The following is a 23,562-nucleotide window of genomic DNA, read 5'->3' on the forward strand; positions in this document are numbered from 1 at the left end:
TCGTAGTGGTCTCTGACTTGTGGTCAGACTCGCTCAGGTGGAACAAACTTAATCTACACCTTTTTCAATGCTGAGTTGAATGTCATTCAGAAATGTAAAAGTAATCCCAGAAGTAAACTAGTTTTTCTAAACTATCTGTAATCCGAATACAATATTTTAGCTGGTAACATAACTGATTAGCTGGTACCACAACTCAGCTCAGCAGGGCAAATGACAAGCTGATTAGGGGCAGGATTCCCAGTTTCTGTCCTCCAGATTAGACCTTCTTCAGCTGGGGACAGGCTGATGACACCGGACTGCAGGTGAGACAACTCTCTCATTTGGATTGACAATGATTTATCGTTTAAAAACATACGACTGAGCTTATTAAGAAATTAAGATTTACAGAAACAGATTTAGTCTCTCTCTAGTTAGCAGATTGTGCAGCCAACTTTTCTCTACGTTCTTGATTATGGTGAAGCTATTTACCAAAGTGGAGCGGCCTCTAAGCTTAAACACTTGGCAGCTGTTTTTCATAGCGCCCTTCGTTTTATCACAGGAGTTTTATTACTCATCACTGTATTCTTTACCTAAAGGTTGGTTGGACCCCTTTGAAGTCATGTAGATCACGTCTTCACTCTCTTTTTGTTTACGAAGTCCTGCTCCACAAACTTCCGATTTAACTATCACTGTTAAGATTTAAAATGTCAAGTTACCAAACCCGTTCAAAGGGCTGGTTAACTCTAGAGACTCCTTTGGTGTCGAGATGAGTTAGGCAAATCAGACTTCAATTTCCTGGAATGATCTACAATATAAATATTGCCTCTAGGGCATTTCAGGTTGTTAGGGGACCTTTTTACAGAAGAATGTCTTTTTTTTGTGTGTTTTGCTTTTCGTGTATAATAACATGTATTTTGTGTATATGAATGTGTAGTTTAATGTTTGTGTATTGTGGTGCTATACTGGGCTAATCTGGAAAAGAGACCTTGGTTTCAGCATTGAAAATAAAGGTTCAATAAAAAATATCCCACCAACAGGTTCAGCTTCGACACAGGAGACCTGACCACAAAGGAATGTTAACCCACAAAAATCCCACAATTACTTCAATAACCAACTCACCATCCCATCCCCCACATACTTTCTAAGCACGGTAGGGAGCTTATTCAAAGAACACCAACCTTTAAGTGTCACATAACCTCTAGGTTCTCCCATTATGAAAACATTGAAACAAACCTGTACAAACTCATTGGTCATGTGTGAGGAGTGAGGACAATGTCATTGGGCAGAGGTTGTGTTTCTCTGAGTAACAGTCTGTTTCATCTACAATCAAAGAGTGAGGTTTACAGTCCCTCACAAAGAGAAAGAGAGCAATGGAGAACATCTTCTCCTCCCAGCCTAGAACGGCTGCCATTTCTCTGCCTTTTTTGGTCCGGAGCCACCGGCCATCCAGCAATGATGATAATAACAGACCATAGTTAAAGAAAACGTCACAAGCAGAGGGCAGTAGGAAGAACAGTAAGGCGTTTATTTAGCCTTGTTACAGCATCCCCCCCAGCTGAGACAAAACACAATTTCTCCCACCATTCTACAAATGTAAAAATTGCAACAACCAAAAATTGTCCTCCAAAGAGAGAAACTGGGTAACAATGGGGGATAAGATACTATTATTTCAATCCTGAATGATGCAAGAACATATCAGTAGCATGCTTAGAGCGATTGTACATGACAGATTAAGAGTGAACCTCTGACATCTCTTCACAGCCCTGTGAAGAGACCCTCAGCAATCAGCAGCCTATTTATAGAATCCCACTTAGCCTGCTCTTCCCTCCCTCTGTTAGTGTGTGTTAGGGATGTGTGGGTTTGTGTGTATACATTCAAAGTCTACGAAAGACTGGAAATAGCCTAAAACAGCAGCAATTTCTCAATCATGTCTCTCTCCAAAAGGATGTCAGCTGTCGACTGAAATGTAGAGTTTTAGCTGAGCAGTGGAGAGGAAGGGAAAGTACAGTAAATCAGTCTGAGCAGGTTTTCCACCCGGGTCAGGTTATGTCCCAAGTCATCAGCACTGCATTTAGACCTTGTGGAGTTCCCCAGCCATAGCCTCCTAGACAACAGTCTCTGCCCACTCCAACCTCCAGCAGTCAGTCCTCTACACAGAGGGTTTGGTGGCGAAGGTAAGGTAGCCAGTGTGCCCTGCCATGTCCCTGGGCGGCGTGGTTGTCTTACAGAGAACGGAAGCATTGCTAGGGACTGGGGTGTCAGTCGGGGTCTCCAAGGGCTGGTCGGACCCAAAGTCCGGCAAAGGGAGTGTGATGGAGCGCACGTCATGCACCCTCAGCAGAACCTCTAGAGTGCTGATCTCCTGGAAACCCTCATCAGCCAGCGCCTCAACCGTCTTCTGCACCTGCTCAATACACGGGGAGAAGGAGCACACACGCCCCCCTGCAGAGAGAGAGAGGTGGGGATAGGAGGAGATGACAGGATGGAGACAGAGAGAGAGGTGGGGATAGGAGGAGATGACAGGATGGAGACAGAGAAAGAGAGAGAGAGAGAGAGAGAGAGAGAGGAGGAGATGACAGGATAGAGACAGAGAGAGACAGAGAGAGACAGGTGGGGATAGGAGGAGATGACAGGATGGAGACAGAGAGAGGACACATAAGCAGAGCAAACATGAGTCAGTTATTCCAATCTCACACACTACTTTTGGCAGTATCTATGTAAACTTCCAGAGCTTGGTTTATTCATCCCTAATGGAGATTTTGGACACTCCTCTAGCCACCTTTAAGAGGCATATTGTGATTCAGAAGACAGGTTTAGACAGACTCGGCTGGTGAATTGGATTCCAAGCTGACATCAAACACGTCAAGAGATTTACAAAGCCAAAGATATTTAGACATCCACAACAATGAGATATTGGCCAAATCATAAACATCTTATTGTTCTTGTGTGTTATGTTGAACACCGAAGAAGCAAGTCAACCATTTTAAAAGCAAGGAGGAAAATGCTATACACATGACCAGTGTTTAGTTTAAAGAAGAGCACATTGAAATGTTCCACTGGTTGCCCAAGTCATTGTAGTTGCTATGGTGATGACCCTTGTTTGAGAGAAGCAGAAGAGGTGGAGCTAGTGGTGACCAGGTTGTCGACAACACAAATCCAGAAAGTGTGTGAGAGCTATTGTTCAAGGCGTTGGACAACTAGCTAGTCAAAACATCTGAGACAGCCTTACATTCTGACCAAGGCTGCCTGGCCTCAGAATGCAAGGCTGTCTCAGATGTTTTGACTAGCTAGTTGTCCAACGCCTTGAACAATAGCTCTCACACACTTTCTGGATTTGTGTTGTCGACAACCTGGTCACCACTAGCTCCACCTCTTCTGCTTCTCTCAATCAACCACTGGTCAACAAGGGTCATCACCATAGCAACACAAACATAATTTCAAAGTGCATTAAATAAGAGAAAATAAATATCTATATTTATTTTTTATCTCATAAAAGTCTTCAAGGAAGGGTAGGCCAGCCGATAAAGATGAGTCAAAGGTGCAATATGCAGAAACTGCTCCACCAACTCCACCAATTCCTGGCTGCTATAATTCTAACAGTTCACCTAATTTCAGTTTATGTGACAAAATAAGCACCCAGAGTGTAGAGAATCATTGTACCATCTAAACCGCTGTGATAAGACATTTTATTTTCAGCTGGTGTACAAAACCGAAAGTAAGACGTAAAAACTAAAGCTGGGAACGGGAAACATAGAAATGGAGCACAAAAAACAAATGTACTGCTTCTTAGACTTCGCAGCTTTAAGGCCTGCTTTAAAAGCCCCAACAGTCTGAGCAGCCCTAAGATTGTCAGGAATTGTCAAGTGCCCTCATCGTAATACAGGGACGTTGTGTGTGTTCTGTGTGGCCAGACCTAATAAGGATAACAGAGGGTTGTGTAAGGACAGATGGAGTAAAGCGGTTGGAGCAGGACTAGGACAGGTAGAATGGGAGAGGGACAGCCCTGCCACTCATTAGTGTAGTTTACCAGGATCACAGCAGATCCACTTAACCCAGGATCATCGTCTCCTCCTCCCGCTCTCTAGTCTCCCTCCACCTCCTCCTCCTCCTCTCTGGCCAAAACCTGGACGTGCAACACTCAGGCTCCAGGGAGGAGATTGTGTGTGAGCGCATGTTTTGCTTCTATGGTGGCAAGAAATCAGTCACAGGACCAGTGTTGTAACACACATATCTGAAAGATGAATCAGAATGTAATACAAGTGGGTAGAATCAAACACACAAGACTATGCATGTGTTTCCACTGGGCTAAAGTATCCAGAGAAACAGCCTACACACATCATTAACTAACATCCAAGAATGTGTGCAAACTGCAAAGGATCTCCCTCTCTCTGCGAAACACAAGCCCCATAGAACCACAGCAGGGTATGAGAGCAGCTGACCAAAATATCTTCATAAACCTTGACAGACTGAGTAAAGAATGTTGTCTAAATCACAGACCTATTACAGAAGCCAAAATCTCACTGGGAGAAGAATTTATTGTTAAATCTACAAAGTGAGGTGGCCTTTTAGCCAAACGAGTCCAGCAAGCAACACATGCAGACATTTACTAGTATGTGCCAAGCACACACACACACACCAAAGTCAAAGTAAGATATGCCTTACAAAAACTAGTGGCCGTGTCCGAATACCCGTACTTGCAATACAAATAGCAGGCATTTTGGATATGCGAAAAAATACATGTTTATGGTATGGGAAATTCTGAAACTGTAGTATGCTTTAAATGCCAGGATGTCATACTCATTTAGGCTTTTCATCTGTTATAGTAGAATTCGCTAAACACTATTGAGGAAGAGAATTGTCTTTCCAGACCCATGTGTGCCTGACCAGCTGAGGGGTCACACTGTACCAAAAATAAACGAATGGCGGGAATCAACGCAATTGTGCATTAAAACCCAAACCGGCTGCGCGCACCATCGTGCATACATTTATTTTGTCCCCCGACACCAAACGCGATCACGACACGCAGGTTAAAATATCAAAACAAACTCTGAACCAATTATATTAATTTGGGGACAGGTCGAAAAGCATTAAACATTTATGGCAATTTAGCTTGCTGTTCCTAGTTAATTTGTCCCGGGATATAAACATTAGGTTGTTTAGGTCCTCTACTCCGACAATTAATCCACACATAAAACGGTCAACCAAATCGTTTCTCGTCATCTCTCCTTCCAGGCTTTTTCATCTTTGAACTTATATGGTGATGGCATCTACACTTTCATAGTATTACCAAACAACCGGCAAAACAGTTGGTATTTCAATCACCCACTGGGTATAACCAATGAGATGGCACGTGGGTGCCTGCTTCTATAAACCAATGAGGAGATGGGAGAGGCAGGACTTGCAGCGCGATCTGCGTCAGAAATAGAAAGGACTTATATTTTAGCCCTTGGCAACGCAGACGCTCGTTGACGCGCGCGAGCAGTGTGGGTGCAATAATTGAGTAACAGATTTCGAAAATTATTTTGCATCGCTCACGTCGCAGTCAGGGTATAAGATGACGTACTCTCAGTAGGATGAGCCTAGTATGCTGATATTCCTTGCTTACTGCATTCGATTTTACTAAACAGTATGTTCTAAATGGTATGTAGTACGATTAGTACAGTACGCCATTTAAGCGAAATTTCGGACACAGCCAATGTCTAGTGTTGGAAACTTGGGATCTCTCAGATAACAAACGTTCCATTGACAAATAGGAGCAGCACTTCTCTCTGGAAAGCTCAAAAACACAGCCCCAATCGGCCCCATGTCTTTGGCAAACAGAGGGGGTGTGTGGGGGGCAGGAGGGTTTGTGCCAGGATCTAGGGTCCTCTGAGCACAGCTTCTCTAAATAAAAGGTGCAGGCCACTGGCCAAATAATGAAAAGAATTAGAGAGAAAAAAAGGCAGCCATTTCCTCTGCTCCATGCTCCACATTCTTCCCCTTACCCTGATTCTCAGATACTACAGACCAAATCTAAAGCAGGGAAAAGAAAATGTACGGACATCTCCTTTATTAGTGGTTACACAAGGACTGGACAGGAGCATGTGAAGCTCACATGGGCGGTATAATTGACTGGTCAAATGCTAGATGCCCTTGGCTGAAGCATGGAGAGAGACGGCTCCATAGTGTCCAGTCCTCTAGAGGAGTGTGAGAGAGAGACTGGGACTCCAGTCTTAACAGCCCTGAACAGAGGGAACAAAATTGTGCCTTGCCTAAAGGAGACTCACGCCACCTCCCTGCAGCACATAACCCTGTATGGTCATGAGACTGATTCTACATCCAGATATCTGTCTGTTTGCTTGTGGCTCTGTGTGTGTGTAAGGGGGAGTCAGATAGCTAGAGAGAGGAAAACGCAGACGTGAAACCATAGAAGGGAGGACTGAAACGTCTACCACGGGAGAGAAGGTAGGAAAGGGTGCTGGAGTCTCTCTGCACCGTTACTAGTCCATGTCCCACATTCGATCTGTTTATGCACCTTGGGATTAAACAAATATTTTATAAAGCTGTTTATAAACCAGTGATCCCAAGTAAGTGACTGTACTAGCCTAGGGCACTATGTGAATACTTCATAACCTTGTGATGTATTCTACCCATGTCCCACCTTTAGCCTATACAGTCACGCACGCACACATACTGACCACCCCACTAAGCTGCCAACCTGCCCAGGCTTGTCCCCACTGTACATGGGTCCTGATCTCCATGGAGACCACTGCATGCTCTTTAGTCAGGTCACGTTATTCTGCATCCGTGTGACAAGGAAGTAACAGAGAGGAACAAGCGTGAGCTGAGCCAAGGGCACATTTAATGAGAGCTCTGCTGACCCGGATCAATATTCAATATGGCACTGAGTGTACTACATTGCACAGCCAGAGAACAAAGGCTGGCTAGGATTCATGAGTGGACAAGCCAAAGTCATGTTCTCTGGACCAAGTTCCTGGCTGCTTCTACACACGCACACCCCTTCTTACCCTGCCTCTTCATGGTGTTCCTGGCATGTTTGACGGCCTCCCAAGGGGAGGGGATGTCCAGGAAGACAGCGTCTGCAACCCCCGTCACTCCAAAGCCCTCCTTGCAGACGTCCTGGTTGCGGACGGTGACCAGGTGGCCTACGCGGTGCTCCCTGAACTCCTCAGCCGCCTTCTCAGCACGCTGCTGGTGGAACTCCACAGTGTGTAGGTGACCAGTAGGCGCGATGGTGCGCAGGATGGCGTGGGACAGAGAGCCGCTGCCCGTGCCTACAAACAAAACATACAGGGAATGGGTTATGAGACTAGTAGCAGTGGTGGTGTCATGAATCAGGGTTTCCCAAACTCAGTCCTGGCCCCCCCTGGGGGCACGTTTTGTTTTTTGCCCTAGCACTACACAGCTGACTCAAATGACCAACTCATCATCAAGCTTTGATTATTTGAATCCGCTATGTAGTGCTAGGGCAAAAGGCCAGGACTGAGTTTGGGAAATCCTGTTATAGATGACTGGGGCATTCACAACAACTGAGAAGATGTAGAAAACAGATCAATACAGAAGTGCTTCCATTTTTATGTCATTATACTCAATCAACGTGTCTGATGTACAGTAGTACAGTTGTGCAAGCATCTAAAGTGTAATCAAACCTTGGAGTGTCATATGACCACAACAATAACTGCAGTTGTGTCTGATCGCATCTGAAGTGATCATGTGACAAGGCAGGGGAACATGGCGATGGGCTACAGTGCCCCTTCTTCCTCCCGCTCCTGACATTGCGTCACTGCTGCTTTTGTTCTCATGGCAACAATGGGGGCAATGTTTACCCCACAGCGGCACATTGACTTGCTAACGCCACACCAGTCGACTAACCGGATGACTGACAGAGCCAGGGGCACAGCAGAGGGGTTGAGAGCTGTACTACTACTAGTCTCTCTCCTGGACCTTCAACTGGATGACAAGTGTCTGGTCTAAACAACAACTGTATATGAAGGGTCTAAAGGAAAGGATACTACTAATTTTAGTATGATGCAGTGTGTGTGGGTAGTGCTGCTGTGTATGGGTGGTGCTACTGCATGGTAAACCATTTCCAAGACTTTGAAAACTGAACAAAAATATAAAAACACAACATGCAACAATTTCAAATTTCACTGAGTTACAGTTCCTATAAGGAAATCAGTCAATTGAATTAAATAAGTTAGGTCCTAACCTATGGATTTCACATAACTGGGAATAAAGATATGCATCTGTTGGTCACAAAAAACTTTTTTTATTTTTTAAAGGAGGGGTGTGGATCAGAAAACCAGTCAGTATCTGGTGTGACCACCATTTGCCTCATGCAGCGCAACACATCTCCTTGGCATAGAGTTGATCAGGCTGTTGATTGTGGCCTGTGGAATGTTGTCCCACTCCTCTTCAATGGCTGGGGAAGTTGCTGGACATTGGCGGAAACTGGAACACGCTGTCGTCCACGATAATCAGAGCGTTCCAAACTTGCTCAATGGGTGACATGCCTGGTGAGCATGTAGGCCATGGAAAAACTGGGATATTTTCAGCTTCCAGGAATTGTGTACAGAGCTGTACGTTATCATGCTGAAACATGTGGTGATGGCGGCGGATGAATGGCATGACAATGGGATCTTGTCACGTATCTATGTGCATTCAAATTGCCATCGATAAAATGCAATCGTCTTTAATGTCCGTAGTTTACAGTGCATTCAGAAAGTATTCAGACCCCTTGACTTTGTCCACATTTTGTTACGTAACAGCCTTATTCTAAAATGTATTCCTTCATCAATGTACACACAATACCCCATAATGACAAAGTGAAAACAGGTTTATACATTTTTGCAAATGTATTTAAAAAAATGTACATAAGTATTCAGACTCTTTGATATGAGACTCGAAATTGAGCTCAGGTGCATCCTGTTTCCATTGATCATCCTTGAGATGTTTCCACAACTTGATTGAAGTCCACCTGTGGTAAATTCAATTAGTTGGACATGATTTGGAAAGGCACACACCTGTCTATATAAAGGTCTCACAGTTGACAGTGCATGTCAGAGCAAAGACCAAGCCATGAGGTCGAAGGAATTGTCCATAGAGCTTCGAGACAGGATTGTGTCGAGGCACAGATCTGAGGAAGGGTACCAAAAACTGTCTACAGAATTGAAGGTCCCCAAGAACACAGTGGCCTCCATCATTCTTAAATGGAAGAAATTTGGAACCACCAAGACTCTAGAGCTGGCCACCTGGCCAAACTGAACAATCTGGGGAGAACGGCCTTGGTCAGGGAGGTGACCAAGAAACCAATGGTCACTGACAGAGCTCCAAAGTTCCTCTGTGGAGATGGGAGAACCTTTCAGAAGGACAACCATCTCTGCAGCACTCCACCAATTAGGCCTTTATGGTAGAGTGGCCAGATGGAAGTCACTCCTCAGTAAAAGGCACATGACAGCCCGCTTGGAATTTGCCAAAAGGCACCAAAAGGAAACTCAGACCACGAGAAACAAGATTCTCTGGTCTGATGAAACCAAGATCAAACTCTTTGGCTTGAAAGCCAAGCGTCACATCTGGAGAAAAAAAACTTGCCACCATCCGTTGCAGCATCATGCTGTGGAGATGTTTTCAGCGGCAAGAACTGGGAGACTTGTCAGGATCGAGGGAAAGATGAAGAGCAAAGTACAGAGAGATCTTTGATGAAAACCTGCTGCAGAGCACTCAGAACCTCAGAGTGGGGTGAAGGTTCACCTTCCAACAGGACAACAACCCTAAGTACACAGCCAAGACAACGCAGGAGTGGCTTCAGGACAAGTCTCTGAATGTCCTCGAGTGGCCCAGCCCGAGCCCAGACTTGAACCCGATCAAACATCTCTGGAGAGACCTGAAAATAGCTGTGCAGCAACACTCCCCATCCAACCTAACAGAGCTTGAGAGGATCTGCAGAGAAGAATGGGAGAAACTCCCCAAATACTGGTGTGCCAAGCTTGTAGCGTCATACCCAAGAAGACTCGAAGCTGTAATCGCTGCCAAAGGTGCTTTAACAAAGTAAAGCAACAAAAAAAAATCTATAAAACTGTTTTTGCTTTGTCATTATGGGGTATTGTATGTAGATTGATAAGGGGAAAAAACATTTTTCCAAAAATGTAGAATAAGGCTGCAACATAAAATGTGTCAAGGGGTCTGAATACTTTCCGATTGCACTGTATGCCTGCCCATACCATAACCCCACCATGAGGCACTCGGTTCAATATGTAAAAGGACATTGGAGGCAACTTATGGTAGAGAAATGAACATTCAATTATCTGGCAACTGCTCCGGTGGACATTCCTTCAATCAGCATGCTAATTGCACGCTCTCTCAAAACTTGAGACATCTGTGGCTTGTGTTGTGTGACAAAACTGCACATTTTAGTGGCCTTTTATGGTCCCGGGCACAAGGTTCACCTGTGTAATGATTAGAGGTCGACCGATGATTTTTCAACGACGATACCGATTATTGGAGGGCCAAAAAAGCCGATACCGATTAATCGGCCGATTATTATGCTTTTTTCCCCCGTATCACACACACACACACACACACACACACACACACACACACACACACACACACACACACACACACACACACACCTCTGAAGTGACAACGATACTGAAGAGTCTGCTTAGGAGACAAATACTCTCAACTGTTTGAATAATAGAGTTTAAGTTACCTGTGATGAATGCTGAAAACAAAAACGAATTTCTATATGCAGGAAATCCTATTTTAATAATGGGCATGGTAAGAATTGACTACCAAAGTGCGAGTCATAATTCCCATGACACCTTCTAGCAAAATCTGAAAAGAGGTTCCTTCATTTATTCCATAGGATATTTTTAGATTAACTTAAAATAAGGTCTGTGTTTGGTTTAGGCTTACACCACCTTGCCAATTTTATAACTGTGTAGATATCCATAGGATATAACTCTGATCAATATAAACAAAGATACTTTTTTTTGTAGAGTGGATTTATCAAAATATGTTGACAAACGTTACCTAGTGAGATTTAGACGGGTATCAAAACGCCGAGGCGGTTTAAGCACAAAACACAGACCTTATTTGAAGTAGATCAAGACATTCTCTATGGAAGACATGAACGGTAAAATAACGAAGGAACCCCTTTCAAGTTCAGCCGTAAGTTATTACAGGAATTATGACGCGTCGACTATTTCTCTCTAAACCATATACCTTTGACTATTACGAGCCTGCTGCTGCCTACCACCGCTCAGTCAGACAGGTCTATCAAATATCAAATCATAGACTTAACTATAATATAATAAACCTTAGGTCATTAATATGGTCAAATCCGGAAACTATCACCTCGAAAACATTATTCTTTCAGTGACATACGGAACCGTTCCGTATTTTATCTAACGGGTGGCATCCATAAGTCTAAATATTCCTGTTACGTCGCACAACCTACAATGTTATTTCATAGTTCCGTAAAATTCTGGCAAATTAGTTCGCAACGAGCCAGATTCTGTATACCCTGATTCTGCGTGCAATGAACGCAAGAGAAGTGACACAATTTCACCTGGTTAATATTGCCAGCTAACCTGGATTTCTTTTAGCTAAATATGCAGGTTTAAAAATATATAGTTCTATGTATTGATTTTAAAACCTGTTGGGGCTAGGGGGCAGTATTGAGAATTTTGAAAAAAACATGTGCCCATTTTTAATTGCCTCCTACACCAACTCAGAAGCTAGAATATGCATATTATTGTTCAGGTTTGGATAGAAAACACTCTGAATTTTCTAAAACTGTTTGAATGGTGTCTGTAAGTATAACAGAACTCATATGGCAGTCAAAACCCTGAGACAAATTCTGACAGGAAGTGGATACCTGATGGGTTGAATTACCTTTAAGCCTATGCCATTGAAACACACAGGGGCTTATTCATCTTTGAGCACTTCCTATGGCTTCCACTAGATGTCACCAGTCTTTACAAAGTGTTTTGAGTCTTATACTGTGAGATCTGACCGAACAAGAGCCTTGGAACGGTGGTGGCCGATTAGACTCTGGCGCGCGAGTTCATGTTGGGTACTCTCGTTCCAATATGTTTTAAAAGAGAATGCAATCGTCCGCCTTGAATATTATTCATGTTCTGGTTAAAAAGGCACTAATGATTTATGCTATACAACATTTGACATGTTTCAACGAACGTAAATATATCGTTTATGAAGACAAGTCCGGCGGGCATAGATCATGTGCTAACAACACGGAGCTTTTTGGACATAAATTATGAGCTTTTTCGAACAAAACTACATTTGTTATGGACCTGGGATTCCTGGAAGTGACATCTGACGAAGAGAATCAAAGGTAATGGATTATTTACATAGTATTTTCGATCTCTCCAACATGGCGGTTAGTCTGTATCGCAAAGCGTATTTTTCTGGGCGCAGTGCTCAGATTATTGCAAAGTGTGATTTCCCAGTAAGGTTATTTTTAAATCTGGCAATCCGTTTGCGTTCAAGAGATGTAAATCTATAATTCTTTGAATGACAATATAATATTTTACCAATGTTTTCGAATAGTAATTATTTAATTTGTTGTGCTGATTGACTGGCGGTTATTGGAGGGAAACGATTTCCTCAACATCAACGCCATAGTAAAACGCTGTTTTTGGATATAAATATGAACTTGATAGAACAAAAAATGCATGTATTGTCTAACATAATGTCCTAGGAGTGTCATCTGATGGAGATTGTCAAAGGTTAGTGCATAATTTTAGCTGGTTTTCTGCTTTTGGTGACGCCTGTCTTTGAATTGACAAAACATTACACACAGCTATTGTCAATGTACTCTCCTAACATAATCTAACTTTATGCTTTCGCCGTAAAGCCTTTTTGAAATCGGACAATGTGGTTAGATTAAGGAGATGTTTATCTTTCAAAGGGTGTAAGATAGTTGTATGTTTGAGAAATTTGAATTATGACATTTAATTGTTTTCAAATTTGGCGCTCTTGATATTTCACCTGTTGTTGATAGGGTGTACCAGGGGTGGAACGCTTGCGTCCCACATAGCCCATAGAGGTTAAGAAAGGCATTGATGTTTATGCTTGGGTACAGTCGTGCAACGATTGTGCTTTTTTTCCGCAAATGCGCTTTTGTTAAATCATCTCACGTTTGGCAAAGTCGGCTATCTTTGTTAGGAAGAAATAGTCTTCACAGTTCGCAACGAGCCAAGCGGCCCAAACTGCTGCATATACCCTGACTCTGTTTGCAAGAGAAGTGACACATTTTCCCTAGTTAAAAGAAATTCATGTTAGCAGGCAATATTAACTAAATATGCAGGTTTAAAAATATATACTTGTGTATTGATTTTAAGAAAGACATTGATGTTTATGGTTAGGTACACGTCGTAGCAAAGACAGTCCTTTTTCGCGAATGCGCAGCACATCGATTATATGCAAAGCAGGACAGGCTAGATAAACTAGTAATATCGTCAACCATGTGTAGTTAACTAGTGTTTATGATTGATTGATTGTTTTTTTTTTTAAGATAAGTTTAATGCTAGCTAGCAACTTACCTTGGCAACATAAAGCAGGAGGTTAGAGCGTTGGGCTAGTTAACGTAAGGTTGCATCCCCAAGCAGACAAGGTAAAAATCTGTCGTTCTGCCCCTGAACAAGGCTACCTGAACAAGAATAAGAATGTGTTCTTTAACTGACTTGCCTAGTTAAATAAAGGTAAAAAAATAAATAAAAAAAGGTTAGTAAAAACTAAATAATAAAAAAAAATATCGGCAAATCGGTGGCCAAAAATACCGATTGTTATGAAAACTTGAAATCGCCCCTAATTAATCGGCTATTTCGATTAATCGGTCGACCTCTAGTAATGATCATGCTGTTTAATCAGCTTCTTGATATGCCACGCCTGTCAGGTGGATGGATTATCTTGGCAAAGGAGAAATACTCACTAACAGGGATGTAAACTAATTTGTGCACAAAATTTGAGAGAAATAAGCTTTTCTTCCATATGGAACATTTTTGGGAACTTTTATTTCAGCTCATGAAACCAACACTTTATGTGTTGTGTTTATGTTTTTGTTCAGTGTAGTTTACTGCCTAATTCGCAAATATCTAAAACATCTAGTCACCTTCCATGGTACTACCAAGCAGGAACATTCCTTACAAAGTACATGTGAAGGCCTATTTGTTCTGCAAATTGTAAGCATGGCGTGCACTGAGGACATGCCATTTCCATCTTCCACTGGTTACAAGAGCTTATTCAGAATCTGAGAGTGACCTTGTTAATTTAATAAGCCTGCCATGTGAGAGCCAAAGACAAAGACTGAATGAGAGCGAAATGTGCAAGACCGAGGGATAGAGCGCCATCTGCGAGTATGGTTTGCTGATGTGTGAACTTGACTGTCCAGGCACTTGTCATCTCCCGTCTTGACTACTGCAACTCGCTGTTGGCTGGGCTCCCTGCTTGTGCCATCAACCCCCTGCAACTTATCCAGAACACAGCAGCCAGCCTGGTTTTCAACCTTCTCAAGTTCTCCCATGTCACCCCACTCCTCTGCACACGCCTCTGACTTCCAGTCAAAGCTCGCATCCACTACAAGAGTATGTGCTAAATGACTAAAATGTAAATGTAAGAGACATTGCACATTTCTGCTGCCTGAGGAGGATGAGCGGCAGGACAAGAGCCCAAAGTCTCTCCCCATCTCACAAAACGGCCATTAGCACTGCACTCAGCCCATGCCCACCACGAGGGTGCCACCTGATTGGATAACAAGGCGGCCGCATTTGGTATGTTCTTCAGAGGCTCTGAGCAGTGAGCACCCATTAGCTTTCCCATAAAGCCAGCGTTGATGAAAACAGCCCTGACCTGGGACTCCTATCAAAAGTTCTAATCTATTCCTGGCAGCAGGATGGAGCCTGGTCAGCGAAGAAATGAAACAATGACATGTGAAGGAGCAGAACATGAGACCTTCTGCTGGGGCTAGAATGGCGACCTTCAGCGCAATCTAGATGACTCCTCTATGTGACTGTGCATTTCCCCTACAACACATGCTGTACTCAGAACAGCCAACTGATAATCACTGCCTGTTTACATAGCTCATTCACAAAGTCACTCAGGACACAAAATATAAGTCACCCCTGAGATTGGACAAGTAATCGCTTAGATAGGCTTATTGTCGTCACCCAGTGTTCATGTATCAGCAGGTAATAAAGTAGATTTGACATATAGTCAGTTGATAAGCTTCCAGTCTTGTCAGCCATTATAATCAACATTTAGGAATAACATCTGACCAGACATCCAATAAGTATTTATTTTCTACAGAGTGAAACATGGTTTCAATGTCAAAAACATAATGAACTCTAATGTGAGAGGGCAGGTGATCCTCAGGTTGGTACATTAGGGGTCTTTCATCACTCAATTAGGCTACGTTACACAAGTTCAAAACCAACCAACAAAAATGACTCGGCATGCAATGGTGCATTGTAGTAATGCCTTAGCTTTTTTGCTCCCTGTGTATATGTTTTGGAGCCAGACCTTTTTCAAAGCAAAGTAAACACCCACATGAAGAGGCTAATAAATGTGACAACGCTGCAGACATGTTGCAGCTACTGACCAAGCAGTTTTGTTCATCGATACGCCATCTGGGAATTCGCACACGTTTACTGGTGTTCCATCTATAATCCATGAACCGGGAAGGAAGGAACAGCACAGCAGTTAAACATGATGAAGCACTGCAGCAAAGCAGCCATCTGCCCCCAGACCCTCCAAGCCAGACACGTACACAGCCCAGGCTGCGTCAACATCCATTAACCACCCACACAATCACTTTACTTCTGCATTGAATTCAACCAGTTCACACTCCTTACTCAGGGAAGACTTCTGTGGGGTTCCATCTCAAGTCTAGTTCAGGTCAGGTTATTGTCATAAATAACTGACCACTTAACTGAATAGGTTAATAATGGGATGTAAAACCACAACATTCATTTCTCTCTGCTTTAAAAAGAGCATCATTTCAACAGGCCTCATTGTAAATGTGATGCTGTGAACCAATGAAAACAGACGTCTTTTTTCAACTCTTGATAATCGTGACAACTTGGTGTGCATCAAAAGCCAAGTGTGGTGTTGTCCCAACCACTTCCCTCGGCGCTTGAGCGGGAGCTTTCACTTACCAACCTCCGTTCGAAGAATAATTGGCGTCACATTTATCCTTTTGTTTTTGAGTGGCTTACCACTAGTCTATCACAAATACTTCCTCCAGATCTTTTCTCATTATCTGTGTCCATCTCTTACAGGGAAGATGAAACATGTAATATTTCTACTTTATGAGTATGTTAAGCAATTATTCAGTGCAATGGGTGAAGTTATGGAAAGATTAAAATGACTCATGTCCTCAGATAAAGTAGCTTACATAAAGTTGGAAAACAGCAGGTTTTGTCCCTCTCACCTGATTCACAGACGACAGAGCCAGGCTTGAGCTCCAGCATCATGGTGATGTTGGCAATGTCTGTTGTGTAGAGGATCTGGGTGCGGTGGGGCAGGTTGAGGGTCCACAACTCAGGGGTGGGGTGCAGCACATAGACCCAGCCACCTTTGCTGCAGGTGACCTTGGTGCCAAAGCGCTGGCCTATCAGGTCTTTGGAGTGGCGGATGACTCCGTAGCGTGTTTGTGTTTGGGCACCCTGCTGCACCTTGACCGGCATCATCGAGTCATGACCCAGGAAGATAATTGCAACATCGCCCTCCTGGATAAACTCTGAATACTCTACAAAACTCATGGCCGGCCTTGTTTGACTCCTATCACGGGAGTCTATAAGAGGGAACCAAAGTGAAGAGTTTCAGGTGTTTTCACTGCAAAGAAATGAAGTCAAAAGGAGTGGAAACTAGTGAACATTTCCCCTATGACAACCAGAACATCCTTTTCACAAATTAATACAAATACAAGTTTGATCTATGTATTGGGTGACATTAGCTGATATCAGACCTGCCTCTTCTTTCACCTAAACTATGCGAGTTGAAAATGTACTTTTAAAAATGGGCAAATGTGGTCTGTCAAATATGATCAAAATCCATCCAAAATGGGTTTGTTTACTTTCATACTCATTCGAAAGCTCATTTTTACTTTTAGATGTGTGTGTATTGTTAGATACTACTGCACTGTTGGAGCTAGGAACACAAGCATTTCGCTACACCAGCAATAACTAAATATTTTTTTTATGTGACCAATGCGATTTGATGTGCGTACACTGTATCGGCGTTTGTTATTTGTTTTGAAAGCAAGTATGATTTAATAATTCTAAACTGTTTATTGTCGAATAAGAACAGTGGAGAGACACTTCAGTGTGACTGGCGGACAATAATATGGAGAAACTAAGTGGAAAGTCGTTTGTGAATTTTTAAATACATAACGTTAGTTATGATACTTTTGCAGCTAACGTTAGCTCGCTAGTAAGTGAACATATCAATCTAGGAAGCTACTGTAGCTAGCTAACGTTAGATAAATTACATTTTAAACCGTTAGCTAGCGAACTAACGTTAGTCAATGTAGCTAACGTTAAACTATCGTTAATAACTTAGTTGGTTAACTCGCCAACAACAAATATACCTAGCAAATCTTGATTTTGCAAGTCCGCTATTAGGCAACTTCACTGTGGAAAACGTATCTCAATGGTTAACTAGCTCGCTACGTTAGTTAGCTACCTATGGAAAAACGGTTGGACGCAAAATCGGACCCCATTCGTTAGTCAATGAACAGTCACGGCGAAAAACACTAGCGAGCAAACTTTGACATACCTTATCAAATGTAGCTAGGTACTTGAAACTATAAAAGCAAAATTGAATTAGATGTGCGAAGTGACTTCTAGCTATGTTGAGAGGTTGATGATCAGTTAGGACTTGTTACTTGCTGTTCAAATGCTGCAGAGCTCACGTGTGGATTTGTAATCAGACTGACCAGACGAGGCTCCTGTTCACAAACATTTACACTATTCGCTTTCACAGTAATCATGAATCCTGCAATGAATGTGGCAGTTCAGATGATATATTAATCTATGTAAACGTGCAAATGCGGCGCTTTAAATTATTTTCAAACTGAGATGCGCAGGCGCCAGTTGATGACGTAAGGCATTTCTTAAAAAGGCAGAACATAATCTGCATTATTGCTTAATTATATGTGACTCCATACTATACTTTTTATGTATTTTTATTGTTGGATTTTTTTCTGTGTATGTTTGGTTGTTATGTTTGGGTTTGGGTGGGAGGGTATATGTGTATCTCCTATTTGGAACTAATACATATATGTGTGTAAAAAAGAAAAAGGCCGAACAATCAATTAACTGTAAATCATAATTTTTCACATGATGGTCCTACATTTGTTTATGAATCCCTAGGAATTGCAAACAGTTTTAGCAAAGAACAGTTATTTAGGCCCAGAGTCTATGGCTCTAGTTAGGCCAAAGAAGTTCATATAATTTAACATTGTGGAAAAAATCCCACATTTAAATTCAACTGTTGTTATATGATATCCGTAGCCAGGCTATACAATAAGAGAAAATGTGTAATAAGGGGCGCTATGTTGAAGCCACCGCACCACCATCTCAGCACTCCTCCCTACACCGTTGTAAAACATATTTGTTTTGGCCACATGTATTCTATTACAGACACCTTAATGCATACTTAAAATTGAGCTAAACATAAAAATAACAAATACTAATATTTTCCTTAAAGTATTCATTTTTTAGATTACTAATGTTACTGTCCCCACTATAATTTAAAAAAAACTTAAATACGTGTAATTTTGTCCTTGAAACATTTAATTGAAATACTGTAGAATTCCATTCATTCCTGTGGAGGCCTGTGCCTACTGAGAAGTGCCAATATGGCTGACCGCTGGCTTCAAAACCTCTCAATGGCCAATACATAGCACCAGCAGCAATCCAGGGTAGATATAGGCTACATCATTGGTAAAGAAAGACCAAAGGAACATATGAAAACTGCAATCTCGTATAGCCTAATAATCGACAAATAGATGAATGGACTAGAAATACTGACCAATGGGAGTCGAGTTCGCCTACTATAAAGAACCATCTCCAAGAACATTTTCCACTTGTGAGCCAAATAACGTCAGTGATTGCTCGCCACGGTCGGAAAAATACGTCTCGTTGTGTCTTTCCCCTAGTAGTGACCAGCCTCGGCAGCAGGTAGGACCACTATTTATACTCGTTCAGTATGACATTCATTGATCAGAATGGCATAAGTCGTTTTAACCCAAAATCAGCTCATTGTGACTAAGCAAGTACTTGGTTTTTAACAGAGGCGACATTTTATTGGATATTTGTGGCCATCCATATATATTTTTCATATTCCGTGAACATTTCGATAAAATAGACAAAGAAAACAATTGTATAACGCCTGTAGCCGTGTTCGAGCGCGAGACCCCGTTATTTTGAATATCTTGCTTTGGTCTGTTACAATCTCGCATAGCCTACCGTACATTTTCTTCTTTCAGGGGCTGAGTGATTTGGATATGATTTCCAACATGATCACACGCATTTACCACTCCAGTCTAGAGCTCTATAAAATAGTTATTCGGATTGGAATGACGCTACTGCGTAATCTTTGGCATTTGACTGGAGTTCCATCACTCCACCTTTCTAGAGGAAAAAGTATAATTTTTCCTTTATCAACTGCCTGTCGACATCTGCCTATACTCGTCTGATTGTCGTTCAGTGCGGTGACTGCGGTCCGACATCGTTGGTGCGGTCGCTACTTTGCAGTGCGCATATTCAGCCTTGCACTCGCACGCACCTGATAAAAACCAAGTATTTGACTGAGTTATGTCGTAGGCCTATTTGTAGTATTTTCAAGATCATATTCACCAGTTTTTACGCCACTCCGTGTTGCGTCCAGGGATCAGCCATGCCGTTCGGAAACACCCACAACGCGCTAAAGATGAAGTACACTTCTAGTGAGGAGTACCCAGATCTCAGCCAGCACAATAATCATATGGCCAAGATCTTGACTCCTGCCATCTACGAGCGCCTGAGGAGCAAACAAACGCCCAGTGGTTTTACATTGGATGATGTCATTCAAACCGGGATTGATAACCCAGGTAAAGACCCAAGCAGCTTTCAACCATTAAGCCATCTGTTCTGCCTCTTAAATGTGCGTTTAGTGAGGGCATGCCATTTTGTTTTGCACGGTAACCTTGCCGATGGGTAATATAACCCTATGAAAGTATGTCTTCAAGTGGAATGTTGCAGGTATTCCATTGGCCAGCATCAGTACCAAACTCTTAAAGCACAATGGGGCATTGATTTGTTTTGGATAACCTGTTTATTTCTGCTGTTATCCAGCAGGGGTCAAGCATCACTTAGGAATAATGCTTATTGGTCAAGCATACCATAATAATAACTTAGCAATATGGAAATCATCATAGGTTGTCACTGCAATTAGTGATGATCTGGTGACTCCATATGAACTGAAATAGTATAGCCTAACCCTTTTTGAGGGGAAATAGTGTCCATACGCATTTTTAAGCATAGCAGGTGGCTTCCCCTTACCCTGTAGAATGTGTTTTGTTATTGTTCAGCAATGATAAAATGGCCAAATTGACCATCAAGAGGCTGTCTGTCACCTGAGGAGGAGTTCCCTGACCTAGGCCAGCACAACAACCACATGGCCAAGGTCTTGACCCAGAACATGTTCACCAAACTCAGAGACCGTGCCAGCGCCAACGGCTTCACCATAGATGGTGTCATACAGACGGGGGTTGATAATCCTGGTAAAACTAACCCATCTGGAGTCTGTCGACTCTGCCTGTATAGAGCTTGATGGAATGCTAAGTATTGAGTGAGGTTGTCACTGTTTAATCTGTCATGCTCTACAATTTGTTTCCTAATTGAATCCATCCCTGATTGATTTTTCTCCCCCCATTCCAGGCCATCCATTCATCATGACTGTGGGATGTGTGGCTGGAGATGAGGAGACATACGAGGTGTTCAAGGAGCTGCTGGACCCCATCATTGAGGACAGACATGGAGGATACAAGCCTACAGACAAGCACAAGACCGACCTCAACCCAAACAACCTGAAGGTACTGCCCTTTAAATGGGTCCCTGGTTGACAGTGGTCTGACACTCATGTTCAACAGTGTACACTGCAGGGAAGTTGACCAGTATTGATAAGTCACGGAGAATTCAGAACTCAACTTTGGTGTCTGTTTTCACAGGGTGGAGATGACCTGGACCCCAACTACGTCCTTAGCTCCCGGGTCCGAACAGGAAGGAGCATCCGGGGGTTCTGTCTGCCCCCACACTGCAGCCGTGGAGAGCGAAGGGGCGTTGAGAAAATGTCTGTTGAAGGTACTCACCTAAACCCACCCAAAGGGGGCTGGGGCTCTGAGTGGATGCCATTCTACAATGATGCCTGGTCCCTGATGCAACATTACTGCGTAAAGAGTCCCCTCTAGTGGTGAACTATGTGAATGTATTTCTACATCTGTTACTGACTGGAAAGGATCGCTTTAGACCAGGGGTGTCCGTCATTTTGCCTGGGTGCCGCATTTGGTTATATTTCCCAGCCTTCAACTTTTGGAAAAATTGGAATTTGATGCTCCCTGAATGTTGCGCTTTAATTTTGGTGAATATTAGCAAGCTGGACACAGTCAAGAAACTATGAATGAAGGTCCATTATCATTTCTACACTGTTTCGAATTTGGTTAGTTTTCCCCACCCGCAGGTGGTTTTAATCAGACCGCCCGTGGGCCGGATTGGACCCTATCGCTGGGGTCCAATGGTTGTAACGTGATCACCAGATTAGTGAAAGCCACGTAATGGAGTCTCATCCAGTAACCTCAGACAATGTATCTGACACATCTGCAGCTCTGGACTCCCTGTCCGGTGACCTGAAGGGGAAGTACTACGCCCTGAAAAATATGACAGATGCCGAGCAGCAGCAGCTGATTGATGACCACTTCCTGTTTGACAAGCCTGTGTCTCCTCTGCTGCTGGCCTCTGGCATGGCCCGGGACTGGCCCGATGGCAGGGGGATCTGGTAAGACAGGGATTTCCCATTCCCATACTTGATGACCTCAAAAGCATTACAATTTGGTTTTGTTCTTACTCACGGAAGTCATTCTTACTTTCTACCCTCTCCAACCTATTCAAGTAAATGACTGCCAAAATGATTAGGAAATGTAGTTACCCTCAAACTAGGTGTTCCTAAATCTCTGCTAAATTGAAGGGAGAAAGTTCATAATAGTTTATATGCTGGTGATGGCTTCATAAGCCACTGTCCATGACCTTGTCAGAGGATCATAGAACATTTATTTATTCTAATCTTCAAGGCACAATGATACCAAGACCTTCCTGGTTTGGGTCAACGAGGAGGACCACCTGCGTGTCATCTCCATGCAGAAGGGTGGCAACATGAAGGAGGTGTTCAACCGTTTCTGTACTGGCCTCACAAAGGTGAGAGGGAATATCTGAGGAATACATTCATGAGGCTTTAAGAATGAAATATGAATCATAATTTGCCATATTCATATGTGAAAACATGCTGGCAATGATCAATCGATGTTTGTATTCCTTTTCTTCTTAATTTGACCCCCAAATCTCTTTTCCTCAGATTGAAACCCTGTTCAAAGACAAGGGCACTTCATTCATGTGGAACGAGCACTTAGGCTACGTGCTCACCTGCCCATCCAACCTGGGAACAGGGCTGCGTGCTGGAGTCCACGTCAAGATCCCCAACATGAGCAAGCACGCCAAATTCGAGGAGGTTCTCAAGAGGCTAAGGCTTCAGAAACGTGGAACAGGTACAGAAAATGTTCAATTACTGAACCATACCTAATTTTGTTTGTTTGCTGTTCTGTTGCTCAGGGTAACTTACAAGCACATTAAGGCTGTAAAATGACCAACACTAGAAACAGTTCTAGCATTAAAGCTGGAATTCCTCTAAAAGGACTATTTTAGCTATGTTAAAGGAGGAAATATTCACCCATTTTGAATTGTATGTCCTCATATGATGCAAACCTCATCATTCCGGCTGTATTTCTGCCTGCTTGCACAGTGATGGCTCAGATACACATGGAAACATGAAATGACCCCAGGAATCGATAGAGCATTGCTCAGATGCACCAAAACGATACAATGTTCAAAATGGGTGAATCTTTCTTCAGTCCCTCTTCTGATGTCTCTATTTCAGGTGGAGTGGACACGGCAGCCGTGGGTGGCACCTTCGACATCTCCAATGCCGATCGCCTGGGCTTCTCCGAGGTGGAGCTGGTGCAGATGGTTGTGGATGGAGTCAAGCTGCTGGTTGAGATGGAGAAGAAGCTGGAGAAAGGCCAGTCTATCGACAACATCATGCCCTCCCAGAAGTGAAAACTCTTGTGATTGCTTCCCTTTGCCATCTGAATGAATGTGTCACACTATCCTGGAATGCACTTACTCTCTCACAAGGTCCTCTTTCATTGTGAGAGTGGATCTCAAAATAAAAAAACTGTTTCAATCCATGTTTGTTTCTATTCTTTCCCATCTTTGAAGTTGCACATCCTCAGATTAGAACTTAAATATG

At 42.9% G+C, this 23,562-nt stretch overlaps 2 protein-coding genes and 1 long non-coding RNA gene across 7 annotated transcripts; 2 read left to right on the plus strand and 1 right to left on the minus strand.

The window, feature by feature from the left end:
* LOC106610957 (uncharacterized) lies at positions 1-1,880 on the plus strand. Its single transcript, XR_001330032.2, has 2 exons — positions 1-302; positions 1,017-1,880. It is a non-coding gene; the product is annotated as an uncharacterized lncRNA (long non-coding RNA).
* Positions 1,484-20,132, minus strand: trm61 (TRM61 protein). 4 transcript variants are annotated; one of them, XM_014210587.2, is made up of 4 exons: positions 19,863-20,132; positions 16,433-16,795; positions 6,987-7,253; positions 1,484-2,421 (listed from the first exon to the last, which is right to left on the minus strand). In XM_014210587.2, the coding sequence occupies exons 2-4, from the start codon at positions 16,761-16,763 to the stop codon at positions 2,129-2,131; spliced, it is 891 nt and encodes a 296-aa protein (XP_014066062.1). In that variant the 5' UTR covers positions 16,764-16,795; positions 19,863-20,132; the 3' UTR covers positions 1,484-2,128.
* kcrt (Creatine kinase, testis isozyme) lies at positions 19,089-23,500 on the plus strand. Of its 2 annotated transcripts, NM_001140683.2 has the most exon segments (8): positions 19,089-19,184; positions 19,894-20,095; positions 20,925-21,079; positions 21,215-21,347; positions 21,867-22,038; positions 22,331-22,454; positions 22,612-22,801; positions 23,191-23,499. In NM_001140683.2, coding segments are annotated over 7 exon segments (1,146 nt in total). In that variant the 5' UTR covers positions 19,089-19,184; positions 19,894-19,902; the 3' UTR covers positions 23,370-23,499.
* The last annotated feature ends 62 nt before the right edge of the window (positions 23,501-23,562 follow it).

The sequence above is a fragment of the Salmo salar genome, chromosome ssa09 (genome assembly GCF_905237065.1).
Source record: "Salmo salar chromosome ssa09, Ssal_v3.1, whole genome shotgun sequence".
Classification (NCBI taxonomy): Eukaryota; Metazoa; Chordata; class Actinopteri; order Salmoniformes; family Salmonidae; genus Salmo; species Salmo salar.